Genomic DNA, 15,005 nt, shown 5'->3' with positions numbered 1-15,005 from the left:
GGCCCATAATTGAGTACAATGTCCCTTTTGGGATGTACCTTACCAGACACCTGCATCAACTGGAAAGACCCCAAAAGTACCTCACCAAGAGGATCAAAGGGCTCAAACAGATGCCATATGCTGCCCGGTTAAAGAAACTCCAGCTCTACTCAGTGGCATACCGCCTGCTCAGAGGCGATCTGTGCCTGACGTATAAAGCCATGTCCAACCCGGAATTAATGGACATGCTGCACCTCAGAAAATCCAAATCCCATCGAGCTACGCGCTCGAGAGACTTGAACCTCAGCACTGAAATAAATAGGACATGCTGGAGGGAGAGATTCATAACCCAGAGGCTCCCTTCACTCTGGAATAAAATCCCAGTCCAGGTTAGGCAGAGTCTCTCATTGACTCTCTTCAAGAGGAATCTTGATGAGTGGATGGGAGATTGTAGGTTTACCTGGGTATCACTTCTGTGTCAGTGTTAGACAGAGGCACAGTATACTAACCTCGAAAAAAGGCATAGCAAAATTAATTTAAAATGGGTGGCAAAAGCCAAACACACTCTGGCTAGGCTTATAAATGCCCTAGGGCAGATAGCCTAGTATGAACCTATAAACCTATATATATATATATGGAGAGAGAGAGAGAGAGTGCGAGTGAGCACAGGGTAGCCATAATGTCAGTACCGAGTTAGTTAGTTCCCTTTACTCAGCCTTCATTAGGTTAGTCAATGAATATAATACCCTGTTTGTTATGTACCTGTCCAGATACATGAAACAACTGAAATGGCTGGAGAGATACCTTACTAAAAGAATACAAGGCTTAGCACCAAGTCATACATGGACTGACTCAAACCCCTGTCACTATACTCAGTATTCTGAGGGGTGATCTGTGTCTGGCATGCAAGGCATCCTACAACCCATTACTGATGGATTTACTGCAGATCAGAAAGTCAAATGGCATTAGAAATACATGGTCTAGGGGTCTGAACTTCTTCTGCAACATCAACAGAATGGTTTGGAAGGACAGGTATATCTTGCAGAGGATACTGATGCTGTGGAATAGAGTCCCCATCCACATAAAACAAAGTTCATCTCTGTCTACATTGAAGTGCAGCCTAGAGCAATAGATGAGAAACAGGAAGTTTACCCCAGAACGGCCCCCTGTACTACTAATGGACAGAGGCACCTCCGAAATGCTTTATCCTATGCATGAATCCCCTCAAATTATCTGTGGTATTATCGCTGTTATTCTCATTATGGGTAATATATAATTATCAAACATGGAATGGGTAAGGCTAATCTATAACCAAATGGGATAGGTTGTTTAGAGCACAAAAAGAAAAAATTGGCTAGGCTTAAAATGGCCTGCAAGGGAAGACAGCCTAGTACTTACCTATGACCCTATTAACCTTTATTTATTTATTTTACATTTGTTGACCGGGAAAGTCTGACTGGAACGAGGTCCATTTACAGCGAAATCCCAGGGAGAAAAGCTCCACTTTTAAACAATATGTACGGTGGGATTTTTTACAATACAAGATATTTCATACAAGAAGAACACAATTACAGTGGTTTGTTTCAGCTAACAAAAGGACTCCATCGTAACAATACAGTCATCAGAGACATCACATAAGACAGTATAAATAGACAATATTTTGTGCTAAGTAAGTTTAAGTGTGACCAGAGGAAGGCCCTGTATGGCAGTTTTGAGGAGTTCTTAGTACTGTAATATAGAGACAGTAAGCAGAGTATAGAGGAAGGTAGGAAGTATTTGAGGAGAGCAGGAAAGCATTTATGTGATGCAAGGACAGAGCCAGGAATGCAAGAGGTGTGATTTGAGTGATTTTTTGAAGAGTGAGATAGATGGTGCTGAGGAAATATTCTCTGGGAGATTATTCCACATTTTTGCTGTGGTATGAGAGAAAAGAGCTTTTCCTGCAGTGTTGTTGGCATGAGTTATACGCAAAAGGGTTTTGTTGGATGAGTGGAGTGGACGGTTTGCTGAGTATTGGTTCAGTAGTTGGTTCAGGGCTGGAGTCTTGTGGGGATTCTTTAGGATGCTATAGGTGAGGACTAGTTGGTGGTAGCTAATTAAATGAGGAAGTTCTAACCACTGTAGCTCTTTTAGAACAAGACAATGATGGCTTCTAAAAGCAGAGTTATTGGCAAATTTAGCAATCTTATTGTAACATGACTCTAGTTTGTTCATGTCTGTTTTCCTAATGTCGGTTAGGATTGGAGATGCATACATTAGGGTAGACAGAAGGTGGATTTGGGCTAGGGTGACCCGTGCTTGGTCTGTTAGGAAGTGTTTGTGTTTATATAGGGTTCCTAATTTTTTATGTAATTTTTTAATGGTTTGAGAGATATGGACATCGAAGTGAAGATCTTTATCTATTTCAATGCCAAGGAGTTTTGTATGGAGGGAGGGGGAAATTGTGGTGCCATTTTTGGAAGTGATAGTGAAGGAATGAGGTGGGGGTCTGTATTTGTTCGGGGTGAATAGGAGTAATTTGGTCTTGTTGGGGTTAAGAATCAGTTGGATATCAGTAATCCATTTTTCAATGGAGTTGAAGGATTCCTGGGTAAGGTTTTGAAGAGTGGTAAGGGATGGGGCTGAGCAGATTAAGGTGGAGTCATCAGCATACTGTATGAGTGATGTATGCAGTGTGGAGGTGTGTAGTCTGTCGGTGAAAATAGTGAATAGTAATGGGCCCAGTATTGAGCCTTGTGGAACACCTATGGTGGATGATAGTAGAGGTGATAGTACTCCTTGCCATTTGACTGATTGTTTCCTATTGAGCCTTGTGGAACACCTATGGTGCATGATAGTAAAGGTGATAGTGCTCCTTGCCATTTGACTGATTGTTTCCTATCAGAGAGGTAGTTTTTGAACCAAGTAGTTGTAGAGGGGGCAAAGGACATTGACGATAGAGTGTCTAGAAGTAGGTTATGTGAGACTATGTCAAATGCCTTAGAGAGATCTAAGAATATGGCAGATACAAAGTTGTTGTTATTTCTAAGATGGTTAACCTGGTTAGTGAAGGACAGAAGAGCAGTAGTTGCACTATGGTTTGGGCGGAAGTCGTGCTGAGTTGAGGAGAAGAGATTATGTGAGGTTAGGAAATGCATCACTTGGGTATAAATAAATTTTTCAAGGAGTTTGGACAGGGGAGATAGGATAGCAATGGGGCGGTAATTTGATAGCTCATAGGAGTTGCCACCTTTGTGTAGGGGGATAATATGTGATACTTTCCATAGTTGAGGGATGTAAGCTTCTTTTATGGAGCGGTTAATCAGAATTGAGACAGGGTAGGCTAGGGATTCAGCTGCTAGTTTTAGGAAATTAGTGGGTAAGCCATCAGCTGCAAGAGTGGTAGGTTTTAGTTTTGAGAGTAGTTTTTTGACTATGGAGGTTGGTACGGGCGAGAGAGTAAACGATCGTATATTATTGTGATCCTTAGTGGGGGTGGATAGAGGGTTATTGCTAGATAGCTGGGTAGATAGTGTTAGAACAGAGTCTGTGAAGTGATGGTTGAATTGAGAAGCTATGCTGACATTAGTGGTGTTTGTGTTGGGAGCTGAGGTGGTAGTTTTGCCGGGTTTTAGAAGGGAATTGATAGCCTGCCAGAACTTTTGGGGGGTTTTGGAATGTTTGTTTTGGAGATTTAGGAAGTAGCTCTGTTTATCTAGCTTTGTTTGTCTTTTGGCTTGATTATGAAGTTGTTGATTGTTCTGTCTATTTAAGCTAGTGTTGTTTTTTTTCCAGATCTTCCAGGCATTATCTCTGGCTTTTAGTAAGCCTTTTGGGGTCCTAGTCAGCCAAGGGGCATAGTTTACTTTGGTTCTAAGTTTTCTAATATGAGCTACTGTATTAAGAACATTCATAAAAGTACTATTGAAAAGTTGAACTGCCTGGTCTAGTGCTAGAGTATGTAATGGTTGCCAATTACGTTGTTGTAATATACTGTTAAGAATTTGTGGATTTACCTTGTGCTCATCTCTAGTTTCCTTAGACAGTATGGGTTTGGGTATGATTAACTTTTTATGAAGAAGGAAAGTGGGGCAGTGATCGCTGAGTGAGTCAGGTAGACAGCCCATGTGATAATTTTGACTAGAGAAGTTTACTAAAGTCCAATCAAGAGTTGACTGTTTCTTGGATTTTTTATCCACTATGGTGGGTTGTTGAATTAGTTGAGAGAACCCGAATAAGTTAATGTGGTTTGTGGGATTGCTAGAATTACAGGATTGCCAATCTAGATTTAGGTCTCCTAACAGGATAGTTTCTTGTGGCAGGTTGGTTGTAGCCCATTGTAAGATTTCCTCTATTGTTGCTGAGTTATTTCCTGGAGGGATATAACTGCAAAGGATGTTAATTATCTTTTTGTTGTTTAGAGATAGAACTGAGCCTAATGTTTCAGCATTTTGGAATTTTGGAAGTGGGGTTTGCAGAGGCTGGAGGTTGAGTGTATTTTTAAATAGAATAGCAACTCCGCCTCCCTTTCTAGCATCTCTGTTTAGTCTTAGGATGTTATAGCCTGGTGGGAGAATTTCTTCATTTTGGGTGGAGGGTTTTAGCCAGGTTTCAGTAATAGTTAGTAAATCTGGGGAGTAGTGGGCTATGAATGTGTGTAGGTCATGCAATTTGTTAGATATGCTTTTTGAGTTTAGGTTAATAATAAGTAGGTCTGATGTCTGTTTGTGTGAGAGAATGTTGTTGCATGGACCTGGGTTGGGGTGTATGCCTCCTGAGATTAGTAAACATTTTCTGTAGACTAGTTTGAGTTTTATAGCATGTGCTAGGTCTATATTTGCTCTAGGTAGTGTTTGTTTTCTGAGAGGCTGAGTGGTGGGTGTTTTGTGTATGTGTATATATATATATATATATATATATATATATATATATATATATATATATATATATATAATGAGCTATCACTAAATAGTGTAGAGCAGATTGTAAAATGTATGTGTTTGTGTGTGTTTGTGAAAGTATGTGTTGTGTGGAAGGTATTGTTTAATGGTATGTTAGTGGGTGTGGATGTGGTGTAGGTTAGAGTGGAGAGAGTTAGTATTAGTACTAGTGGTATGAATTGCATGGTTAGTGTAGCTACTAGAGATATTCAGATAGGAAGTAAGATGGGTGTGGTAGTGGTTGGATCTTAGTTCTTTAGTTTGGCTGTTGGGTGGGGTGTTTGGTTTGGGTGTGGCTGGGTGTAATTGAAGGAAGTTGTTGATTGGTGTGGAGATTGGATTGGTTGTCAGGGTAAGGTATAAGTTTAGATGCACTGGGGTGTGTGGGATTTGGGGGTAGGGTAGGGGAGCGGAGCGGGAAAAACTGAGAGGTGAGGTTGCTCAGGAAAAACAATCAGTGAACAGGATTACTACTACAGGTAAAGCCAGGGAGTGGGATTGTATCTTTGTGGTGTCTGTACTAATAGTATGTTCAAGAACTGTTTTAATCTCCACAAAAAGAAAAGAAAAACTAGAGAGAAAGAGAATTATTAAGTTGAAAACTCTGTTAGGGGCAGAGATAAATCCAATTTAGTAAGCCTTCAAGGTCTTATAAAACTGGGTTTAGCAGGACCTTTTTATGGTAAAATGCTGCCACCTGGTGGCGAATAAGGGGAGTGATGCCCAGCTCTCTAGGAGTCTGCACAACACTTGTGATGCTTTTATGGGGTTAGTAGGAGCAGTCAGGGGATAACTATGGACTCAGGGGGCTTGTGGCAGGCTGCTATCGCATGCACTGGTTAGGACGCTGGATAACAGTAAAGTGCTGTTACAATATTGCCCTTAGAGCTACATACACTGAGTTGTCCCTGTAGGAGTGGAATTGTGCCTTTTTCTCTTTGGGAGGCGATTGTTATGCCTGGGAGCAGGGTATCCTCAGACGTCCTCACTATGACCGGAGGGATTCCTGACCGGAAATACTATCCTTATTTGGAAGAATAGTAAAGGGAGTGCCCGTGGTTACAGCGGGTAGCGAGACTTGCAGCCTGCCGTTTGGTTCCTGATTTGAAAAAAACCTATAAGTCTTTGTGTGAATTCAATATTCTCTAGAAGTCTTAGACTCACATTGTGTTGTTGCTGCATTGAGACAGTTTGTCTTTTCATAACAGCCTGAGTTTCTGGGGCTGCCATCAGTAGTGACTATAATATACACCTATTTATACTTTTCATCTGGAGGTTGTTTTTTAGATTGGCCCTAGAATTCCTAAAGTAAATTGACAGTGTTGGTGTTTTGCAGATTTTGCTTTTCCATATGATCAGAACCAGTAGAAATTTTACTGCATTTACTCCAGTTATTCTAAGTGCTTCCATATGTCTAAGGACAGTGTAAATCTAGTGCTTCAGTGAGCTTAGCACTGAGAAATGACAGCATATTCATCATATTCCAGGTGGTATGAACCTAGGATCAGTAAGAACTAAGGCATTGAAGGATGGGATTTTCAGAATGTAGGAGAAATCGCTGAAACTGATGAAATAGTGGCTACTTTGCTTTTTACCTAATGAGGATGCAATGATAACATAATTTACTACACACCTCTCAACTGTCCAGATTTCTGCTTAACATTTTTTATCTACTCCTCGTAAAATTTGTGGTTTTCTGTCAAATTGCTGGGGATTGAAGTTCCTAAATAATGACAGACATTTGAGTTTCAAACTTCATATCCTTCAGAAAATGCATATCAACATAAAACCTGTTGTTTTAGTAACTTTCTAAGTTTATAGGAGCAATATTTTCTTTTGGGCCCTTGTCCCATGGCAGAGTGAAGGCTGTCATTTTAAACATTTCCTGTTTGTTTCATTAATGTGATGCTGTACAACTATTGTACATGTATCACCAAGGCAGTAATGAAATATCTTGTTTTTCAGAGGTGATATTTCCGGAGCTTGCATGAATCCTGCCAGAGCATTTGGTCCAGCAGTTGTGTCTGGCATCTGGGCATACCACTGGGTCTACTGGGTTGGACCTATAGTTGCAGCATTCATCATTGGAGCACTTTTGAGGTACGGTAGTAACTCTCTTAAAAATTTGCACCAAGGTAATACCTTTGTAGTGTCTGCTAGGTGGGAGGAAAAAATAGTACTGGATGATAACTATAACAGTTTAATAAGATATAACATAACATACTGAATCCATAGCAATACATCAAATTTCACTGAATAAATGTACAGTTTTTCTGGATTTTAACACTACAGATTATGAAGATCCATATGCAAATGCTTATGGTTTTAAGCTGACACAATAAAATTGCATTAAGCCACATTCATAGGTAAGCAAGTCAATGTGATTTATATTGTCAACCTAAAAATTCTGTGCTTATATGGGCATTTCTGATATCAAGTTGAAACAAGACCATAAGAGCTAGGCCACTGAATGTACTGCTAGCATTTTATTTAAAGAACATGATTACTCGATTCATAATTTCTTTGTGATAAATGGAGTGTGGTAGTTATGCATGAAAATCGGCAAAACGATAACCTTGGTATTCACATTTCTGATATCATAAAAGTACATTATTGTTTTTATCAAACCATATGCTAACACATAGAAAAGATCCATTGTGCCTGAGAAACTTGACAGCTTTGAAAGCTGTAACATACTTCATGTTGCTGCACTCACAAGCAGGCAGGTATGCGCATGCCTGCGAGTGCATCCGTACACACACACACACACACACACACACACACACACACACACACACACACACACACACACACACGGTATCTCTCATTATTTAAAACTGTTAAATTGATGAGAAGTACACTTTAATTTGTCCCGCTAGCCAGCAACCTTAAGTGAAATGTGCTTCTCATCAGCTAAAATATTTCAAAACTATTAGATATTTAGATAACAATGTGAAGCAGTTACACTTATTACAGCTTTAAAAGCTGTAAATCACTTTGCAATCTTAAGCTTGCTTTTTTTCCCCTTTGTAACTGCTATTACATCAAAGGAGCTAAAGCTTCATGTACTATAAAGAACCATGATCTGGCTTCTCCTGTCATAATCATTATATTACATTTTTTTGAACTGGATGACAAAATTTACCTCTTCATCTTCACCCACAAGGTAAATGTCTTGGCTTCCTTTTCATGAATGCATAATAAATTGGTTATGATCAGAGACACAATCATAATACTCTACAATGATTATAAGGAGGAAACAAGTCAGACAACACTTTCACAAAGACTAAAATTAACTACTCAAACTGACATATATTCTCACCCTTTTCATACATAACTGAAAAGCTTGCAGAATACAAATATCTTTGCTTGAAGATAGCCCCTACCTTATCTTTTTCAAATTAGAATGAAAACTCTGGAAGAAAATGAACTCTGTCAGTGTACATTTCCATATATATTCCAACTTTCCTTACCAAATGTTCCAAAGAAAAGCTTTGAAAAATGGTACTCATCCCTATATTAGAATATGCCTTTCCCACAGGACTAGAACAGACCATTACTACACTAACAATGTACAAATCCTAGGCAGTAACAGCCACAGTTCATTATATTATCCACTTGATTTTAATAGCATTTTCTTTCTCTTGCAAAAATGAATCCTCTCTACAAAGAAGCATATTATTATATGGGACCATTTTTTTTCTAAGTTACACATTGCACATTACCTCTTACTACAAAAATACTTTACATCTTACTCCCTAAATATCTGACACATATCTTCAGAGTTTTCAGAATAGAAATTTAACTATTTCCTCCCAGACTACAACTTTTGGAAGCTAAAATTTCTGTTACATGTCACTAAGATATAAAACAAGTCTATATTACATTATCGGCTGAAAAGAGCGAACGCTCTTTCATCGAACCGATGATGTTGAAAGGCCTAAACAGTGAAGACATGGAACATCGTTTTTTTCCCAGGGAAAAAAAAAACGGTGGGCCATGTCTTCGGGACTTTGCCATTTCCTCCATTATGATGCGATCTTGGAGTTGGTATATTTAAGTGGGGGGAGGCACATTGTGGGAAAAAATTCGCTGTTCAGGACTTTCGACATTAAAGGTTCGATGAAAGAGCGTTCGCTCTTTTCATCAGTTGATAATGTAATGTAAACGCTATAAAACAGTATTCACCCTCAGATAATTATCTTTACCTAATTTTCCTAATAAAAAATAGAGATGGTAAAATGTAAATGTAGTTTGAAAATTACTAGTTAATTGCATGATGTACACAACAAAAACAACTTGCAACTACTGATGTGAACTTTAAGACAGGTCAGACAACTTTATTCATATCTCTGCCACATCTTAAGAGTTATATTGTGTGTCTTATCATTTCTTCTCATCATTAGTGGTCAGGGTTATGGTCATCCTGTCCCTTCTAATGTTATATGGTGGCATAAGCATTTCTTTCTACATTAGCAGTTGTCATCAGTATTTATGATTATGCTATACATTTTATGATGTCCTCACAATTATGGTTTCATTAGATGCAATGCTATACAATTCTGAACCAGAAATTATTATTCTGTTTGTAGTCTCATTGCGGCAAAAGTGCAGATCAAAGTTCAGTCCACCTATACGTTAAAAAAATATTGAGATTTTTTAGGACTTTAACAAGTACATTAAATTCAAAAAATTTAAAATGGATTACCACTGCATTTGCTGAAGTTAGTACGGATGATTACACTCCTAACCTGCTTTGTACAATAAACATTAACAGATTAGAATTGTTATTCCTTGACCTTCCAAAAAAGTGCATCACTAAAAATGTATAATTGAAGAATTTTGCAAAATAGAAAAAAAAACATTTTAAAAGAACTGATGAAATAAATAAATCAATAAATAAAAACAGTCCAAATTCCTCAGTAATCCAAAAAAAAAAGAAAAACAGTTGAAGGAAATAAACCATGGAACTAGACTGACTTTCAAGAAACCTCCAAAAATGGCACACAGGGGTAAAAGTCCTGACTATAGCCCATAGAATAGTAGCAGCTTAGCTGATGAGCTGTCAGGGATGAAAGGGAAAGGTGAGTCAGAGCCAGCTTGTCTTGGCATGAGAGAAAGAGATGGAAAGGAAATGCCCTGAGCTGGAATTCCATGTAGAATCCCTGGTGGATGAGACCACAAGAAATGCTTTGTCTTGTAGGGTACAAGGATAACAAAGGGCATGTGTCACACATGTAGGACACAACCCCTCACATAAATCCATTGCATACTATCTGCTGGGATATAGTGGGTATGCACGCTGGGATTAAATAGGGTCTTGAAGAGAAATCCAGTTCCCCATGATAGATGACGTCTGACTCTCACTGTTTGACCTCACCCTTGGGAGGAAGGAATGAATGGGCAGAATGGCTGTGGCCTCGGAAGTATGAGCTGACTGACTGGACAAAAGGGTAGTGAGGCTTGGTGATCAACCATTGGAAACAGGAGAGAAAACAAAAAAAACATTGAATCAGTCTACAAAAAATATATTAAATGCTGCACTAAACAAATGAATTTGACATTTAAAAATTAATATGAGTCATGCATAAATGATGTCGGGAAATAGTAATAACAATATATTCTGATCTACTTTTATGACCTAAAGTGGTAAGAAAAGACTAAAACTGTGATGCACTTAAATACAAAATAAATGACTGAGCAACCTAAACATCTTTCTATACCATACACAGCAGGCTATTAGATGTATATATTGTACTATAAATCGTTAGTATAGGTTAATCAAGTTCCACAGTCTCAAAACATTATCCCCAGTGCATTCACCCCACAACAAAACACAGCAAGCTCATCCACAAATTAAAAAGTAGTTTAAAGCACAGCACATGCATTATCAACCTAAAATGCACAAGTAACAACGCTACACAAAGTAAAATGCTCAATCACTACACATAGTACCCCTCACTACAATGTATACAACACCAATATACAAGTCATTTCACAGCTGCATAAATGAACATAAAAGAAAAACTAAACAATGCCACAAAACACGAAACACATTTGTACACAAGCAGAACACAAATCCACACACATAGCACAATGCTTCAGCAAAACCACACCTACATGCAAGTCATGGCATGCAAAAATACAACAATAAATAAAAACACTAAATCCACATAATTTTTTGTGTGACAAAAAAACCTTCTCCTGGATCAGCTCATTCATTCCTCCCATTCCCCTATTATGAGAAGAATATGGAAAGATTCAGTGAGACGTGAGAATAGTGTCTGTCATTTTGAATAGCTCTGCACCACTTTTGCAAGCTCCTATACCCTTTGTGTTGGTTGGTAAGTGAGGACAATATCTATGATGAGTCCTGGTAGAAGTGTGCACCTCTGCTCACCCATATCGCATGGCTAGAATGCCAGGCACTTCCTGACCTGGCTTGCAGTCTTGAGTCCCTGTACACTGGAGTACACTTCTGGAAACTTCTGGAATTGCCTCCAGCAGGTGCACCTGCAGTGGGACATAACTTACATCCTTCCTCCAAAGATGGTGAAACTCTCATCCCACTTTGGCTAGTTATTTCGGTAGCTAGTCTAATAATTGAACCCAGGATGGTTGTGATATGTTCAGGATGTATGTTTCTGGGCCATGCAGTCAGTGTTTTGCTTCTCTAAGTGATTGAAAATATTTGTGTTTCATAAAACAGACATATAAGCACAGATATCTCCATAAATGTATATAGAACAAATAAAGTAACAGTGGCAGTTATGCCATGTCATTTTTGTAAGTTCCATGCTATGAAATAGTGAACAGGACACACAGCCAAATCAATCAGTAAAAAATTACAAGAAAATCCTAGCCAAGCTACAGTTTTCACTGTGTGATTCCTTAAAACCTGTTGCCAAAGAGGATAACGGGATATATGCAAATGAACCCTTAAGGACATCAGATGTTTCATCTATGTATATGGCAGTTCTGAATCCCCATGACTTTTTTCTTTTCAAGTCTGTTAATGGACAAATTTAGGCCAATAAAGCCAAACCTCATTAGTTGTGTACATATAAGTTTCAGTCTACTGTCATATGGCTGAAACACCTGATGTCATCAAGGTGTCATTATCCAATTGTTCTCTTTTACAATAGGTTTTAAGGAATCACACAGTGAGAGCTCTAGCTTGGTTAGGATTTTCTTGTAATTTTTTTACTAATTAGTTTGAAATAGCCAGAAAATATAAATATTACATTTTGCCATACATAGGAACAATATCCACTAATATCTGAATAACTGCCCTGCAGTTATAGTGCAAGTGTATATCATTTGAAAATGCACATCATGCTGAACAAACAATAAGAAATATATCTGGATTTCTCATGAAACAAGTTATTTTTTTCCATGCTCAATGAATGTATAGTCAGTAAAAATAAACTGTCCTTACCCTGACAATTTCTCATAGAGAGGAGGGGTCAGTGCAATTAGAGACACCGTTATAACAGACTGAAGCAAGCGGTGTATTGTTATGTGTGTGTTTGTGTGTCAGGGGCATATCTTGTCTCTATATATGTGTGGGCATTTGTGTATCTTTTTAAATGTGCATGCATGTGCGTATGTGTGGGGGGGGGCATGTGTTCATCTTTATAAATGTGTGTGTCTGTCTGTATATTTGTTAAACTTCAGTCTTTTAGCTTATGAATCAGAGAGCAAATAATGGGAGGAGCACAGGTACAAATCAGGGATAGACACTTAATATTGCTCATATATATATATATATATATATATATATATACACACACACACACACACACACACACACACACACACACACACACGCATGCACGCACGCACACACACACACACACACACACACATAAACTTGGAATATTATTAGAATATCAGGTTTTGCATTAGCATTCATTTTCTGAAAGATATACATTCTGAAACTCAAATGACTGCCATTTGGTGATTGCAATCCTCACTGATTTGTTAGTAAACCACATATTTTATGAGGAGCTTACCAAATATATGAGGCAAAAACAAGAGCATTCTACGAAATCAGGGGCAATTGAGAAGTATGGTGTGTGTGCGTATTATATGACCTGCTACCTATATACCATCCTCAATGCAGAAATAACACTGTATCACATTATGTAACATATTAAACCTAATATTTGAATTCTCTCTAACCCCAACACCATATGACCCCCTGCTACTGCTTCACTATTAGTGTATCTTTCTTCTGCACTGCCTTGCACTTTTTGCCACGAGTCATTAAACAGTTTCATTAAGCAGTGTTTTTCTTTCCCCTAGCCTTGTCAGAGGCAAGGTGGATTCATTCTAAGGAGAGCAAGATTTCTTTTGCATACAATTGTCCTACATGACTTGAGTTTCATAGCAGATATGTAATTGATGTTTCATGTAGTTGGCAACTGTGTATAATATGAACCACTGAAATGATGGTTTCTCTTTCACTTTATGATACCCTCTTGTTATGTGAAATAAAACAAACAGAAAACCCGATAGCCATCCCACTGGTGTAGATTCAATGCAAACATTTGTCCTGAGAATATTTCAGGCTGTGGAGTGGATTCAGGTTTCTCAGAGATTTAGGTACATCAGTGACAAGCGAGCTTTGGGAAATAGATGTTCATACTCCTGAAAGCAGAGCTTACCAATATTGTTTGATATCCATTGGAGGCTGGGGGTAAAGCACAGTACAAAACGTGCTAACAGATGGTGATAATCAGGTAACCAAAAAATTGCTCATGCCATCTGCATGCCTGCAGTATGCTGTCTTTCAGGGGTGAGGTGCAAAGGGTATTCAAACTTAATTCCACAGTTTTATCACTGCCAATCAATGTCAAGTAAGCATTACCTAAAGCACAACCAAAACATGGAAAAAGAAGACAGTTTCCTCCTGTAGCAGAGGTACTTACCTCTAACAAGTCATTGCTACATCACATTAGTTAAGGACAGCAGCAGATGACAGGGAAGGCTAGTAATGCAAGAATGAAATGTGATGAAAAACACATCAGATTTTAATCATAATGTGAGTACAACATCTCTAGACTTCCCCAACACGCACATTCCCATAATCTGGAGTGATCAGAACTTACTACATAAAGTCTTAGTTAGTTTTTGACAGTCAAGTATGGGTGAGATGGACACCTGCCTTCTCTAGAAATTGATTTATATTTAGATCTTTTTTCTTATCTCTGTTTCCCCCATTGACCCTTTAATTCCTAATGTCTGCCAGTCAAAACCTTGTTAAACTTTATGCAGCTACAAACTCACTAAACACTTAACACATTGTACAGCCACCCACTCAACAAACCCTAATTAACACTTTATGCATCCACCTCCTCACCAAACCCTTGTTAACAATTTATGCAAACACACAGTGACCAAACCCTTGTTAATATTTTATGCGGCCACCCACCCACTTGCTAAACCCTTGTTAACACTTTATGTGGCCACCCATTCACCAAACCCTTGTTAACACATTCTATAGCCACCCACGTATCAAATCCTTGTTAATCCTTTGTGTAGTCACACACTCAGCAAACCCTTGTTAACACTTCATGCTGACAGCCAGTCACCAAACTATTAGCACTTTATACAGCCACCCACTCACCAAACAATTGTTAATAATTTGTGTAGACACACACTCACCAAACCATTGTTAACACTTTTTTTAACCACCCAGTCACTGAACCCTTGTTAATACTTTATGTAGCTGGCCACTCTCCAAACCTTTGTTAACACTTTTTACAGCCACCCACTCACCAAACTCTTGTTAACACTTTATGCAGCCAGCCACTCACCAAACCTTGGTAAACACTTTATGCAGCCATCCACTCACCATACCCAAATTAACACTTTCTGCAGCCATCCTTGTTAACACTTTATGCAGCCAGCCACTCACCAAACCTTGGTAAACACTATATGCAGCCATCCACTCACCATACCCAAATTAACACTTTATGCAGCCATCCTTGTTAAGACTTTATGCAGCCAGCCACTCACCAAACCTTGGTAAACACTATATGCAGCCATCCACTCACCATACCCAAATTAACACTTTATGCAGCCATCCTTGTTAAGACTTTA

At 38.6% G+C, this 15,005-nt stretch overlaps 1 protein-coding gene across 1 annotated transcript in view; it reads left to right on the top strand.

Annotated features, from left to right (window-relative positions):
* The window catches only part of AQP8 (aquaporin 8), a 243,081-nt gene that overhangs the window by 148,582 nt on the left and 79,494 nt on the right, over positions 1–15,005 (top strand). The window contains exon 4 of the mRNA XM_044089402.1: positions 6,864–6,998. Coding sequence (XP_043945337.1) covers positions 6,864–6,998 — 135 coding nt within the window. The remainder of the gene's footprint in view (positions 1–6,863; positions 6,999–15,005) is intronic.

Source organism: Protopterus annectens, chromosome 12.part0 (assembly GCF_019279795.1).
Source record: "Protopterus annectens isolate FY-2018-M chromosome 12.part0, PAN1.0, whole genome shotgun sequence".
Lineage (NCBI taxonomy): Eukaryota > Metazoa > Chordata > Ceratodontiformes > Protopteridae > Protopterus > Protopterus annectens.
The sequence above is the reverse complement of the archived record's forward strand: the minus strand, read 5'-3'. Positions and strand labels throughout refer to the sequence as shown.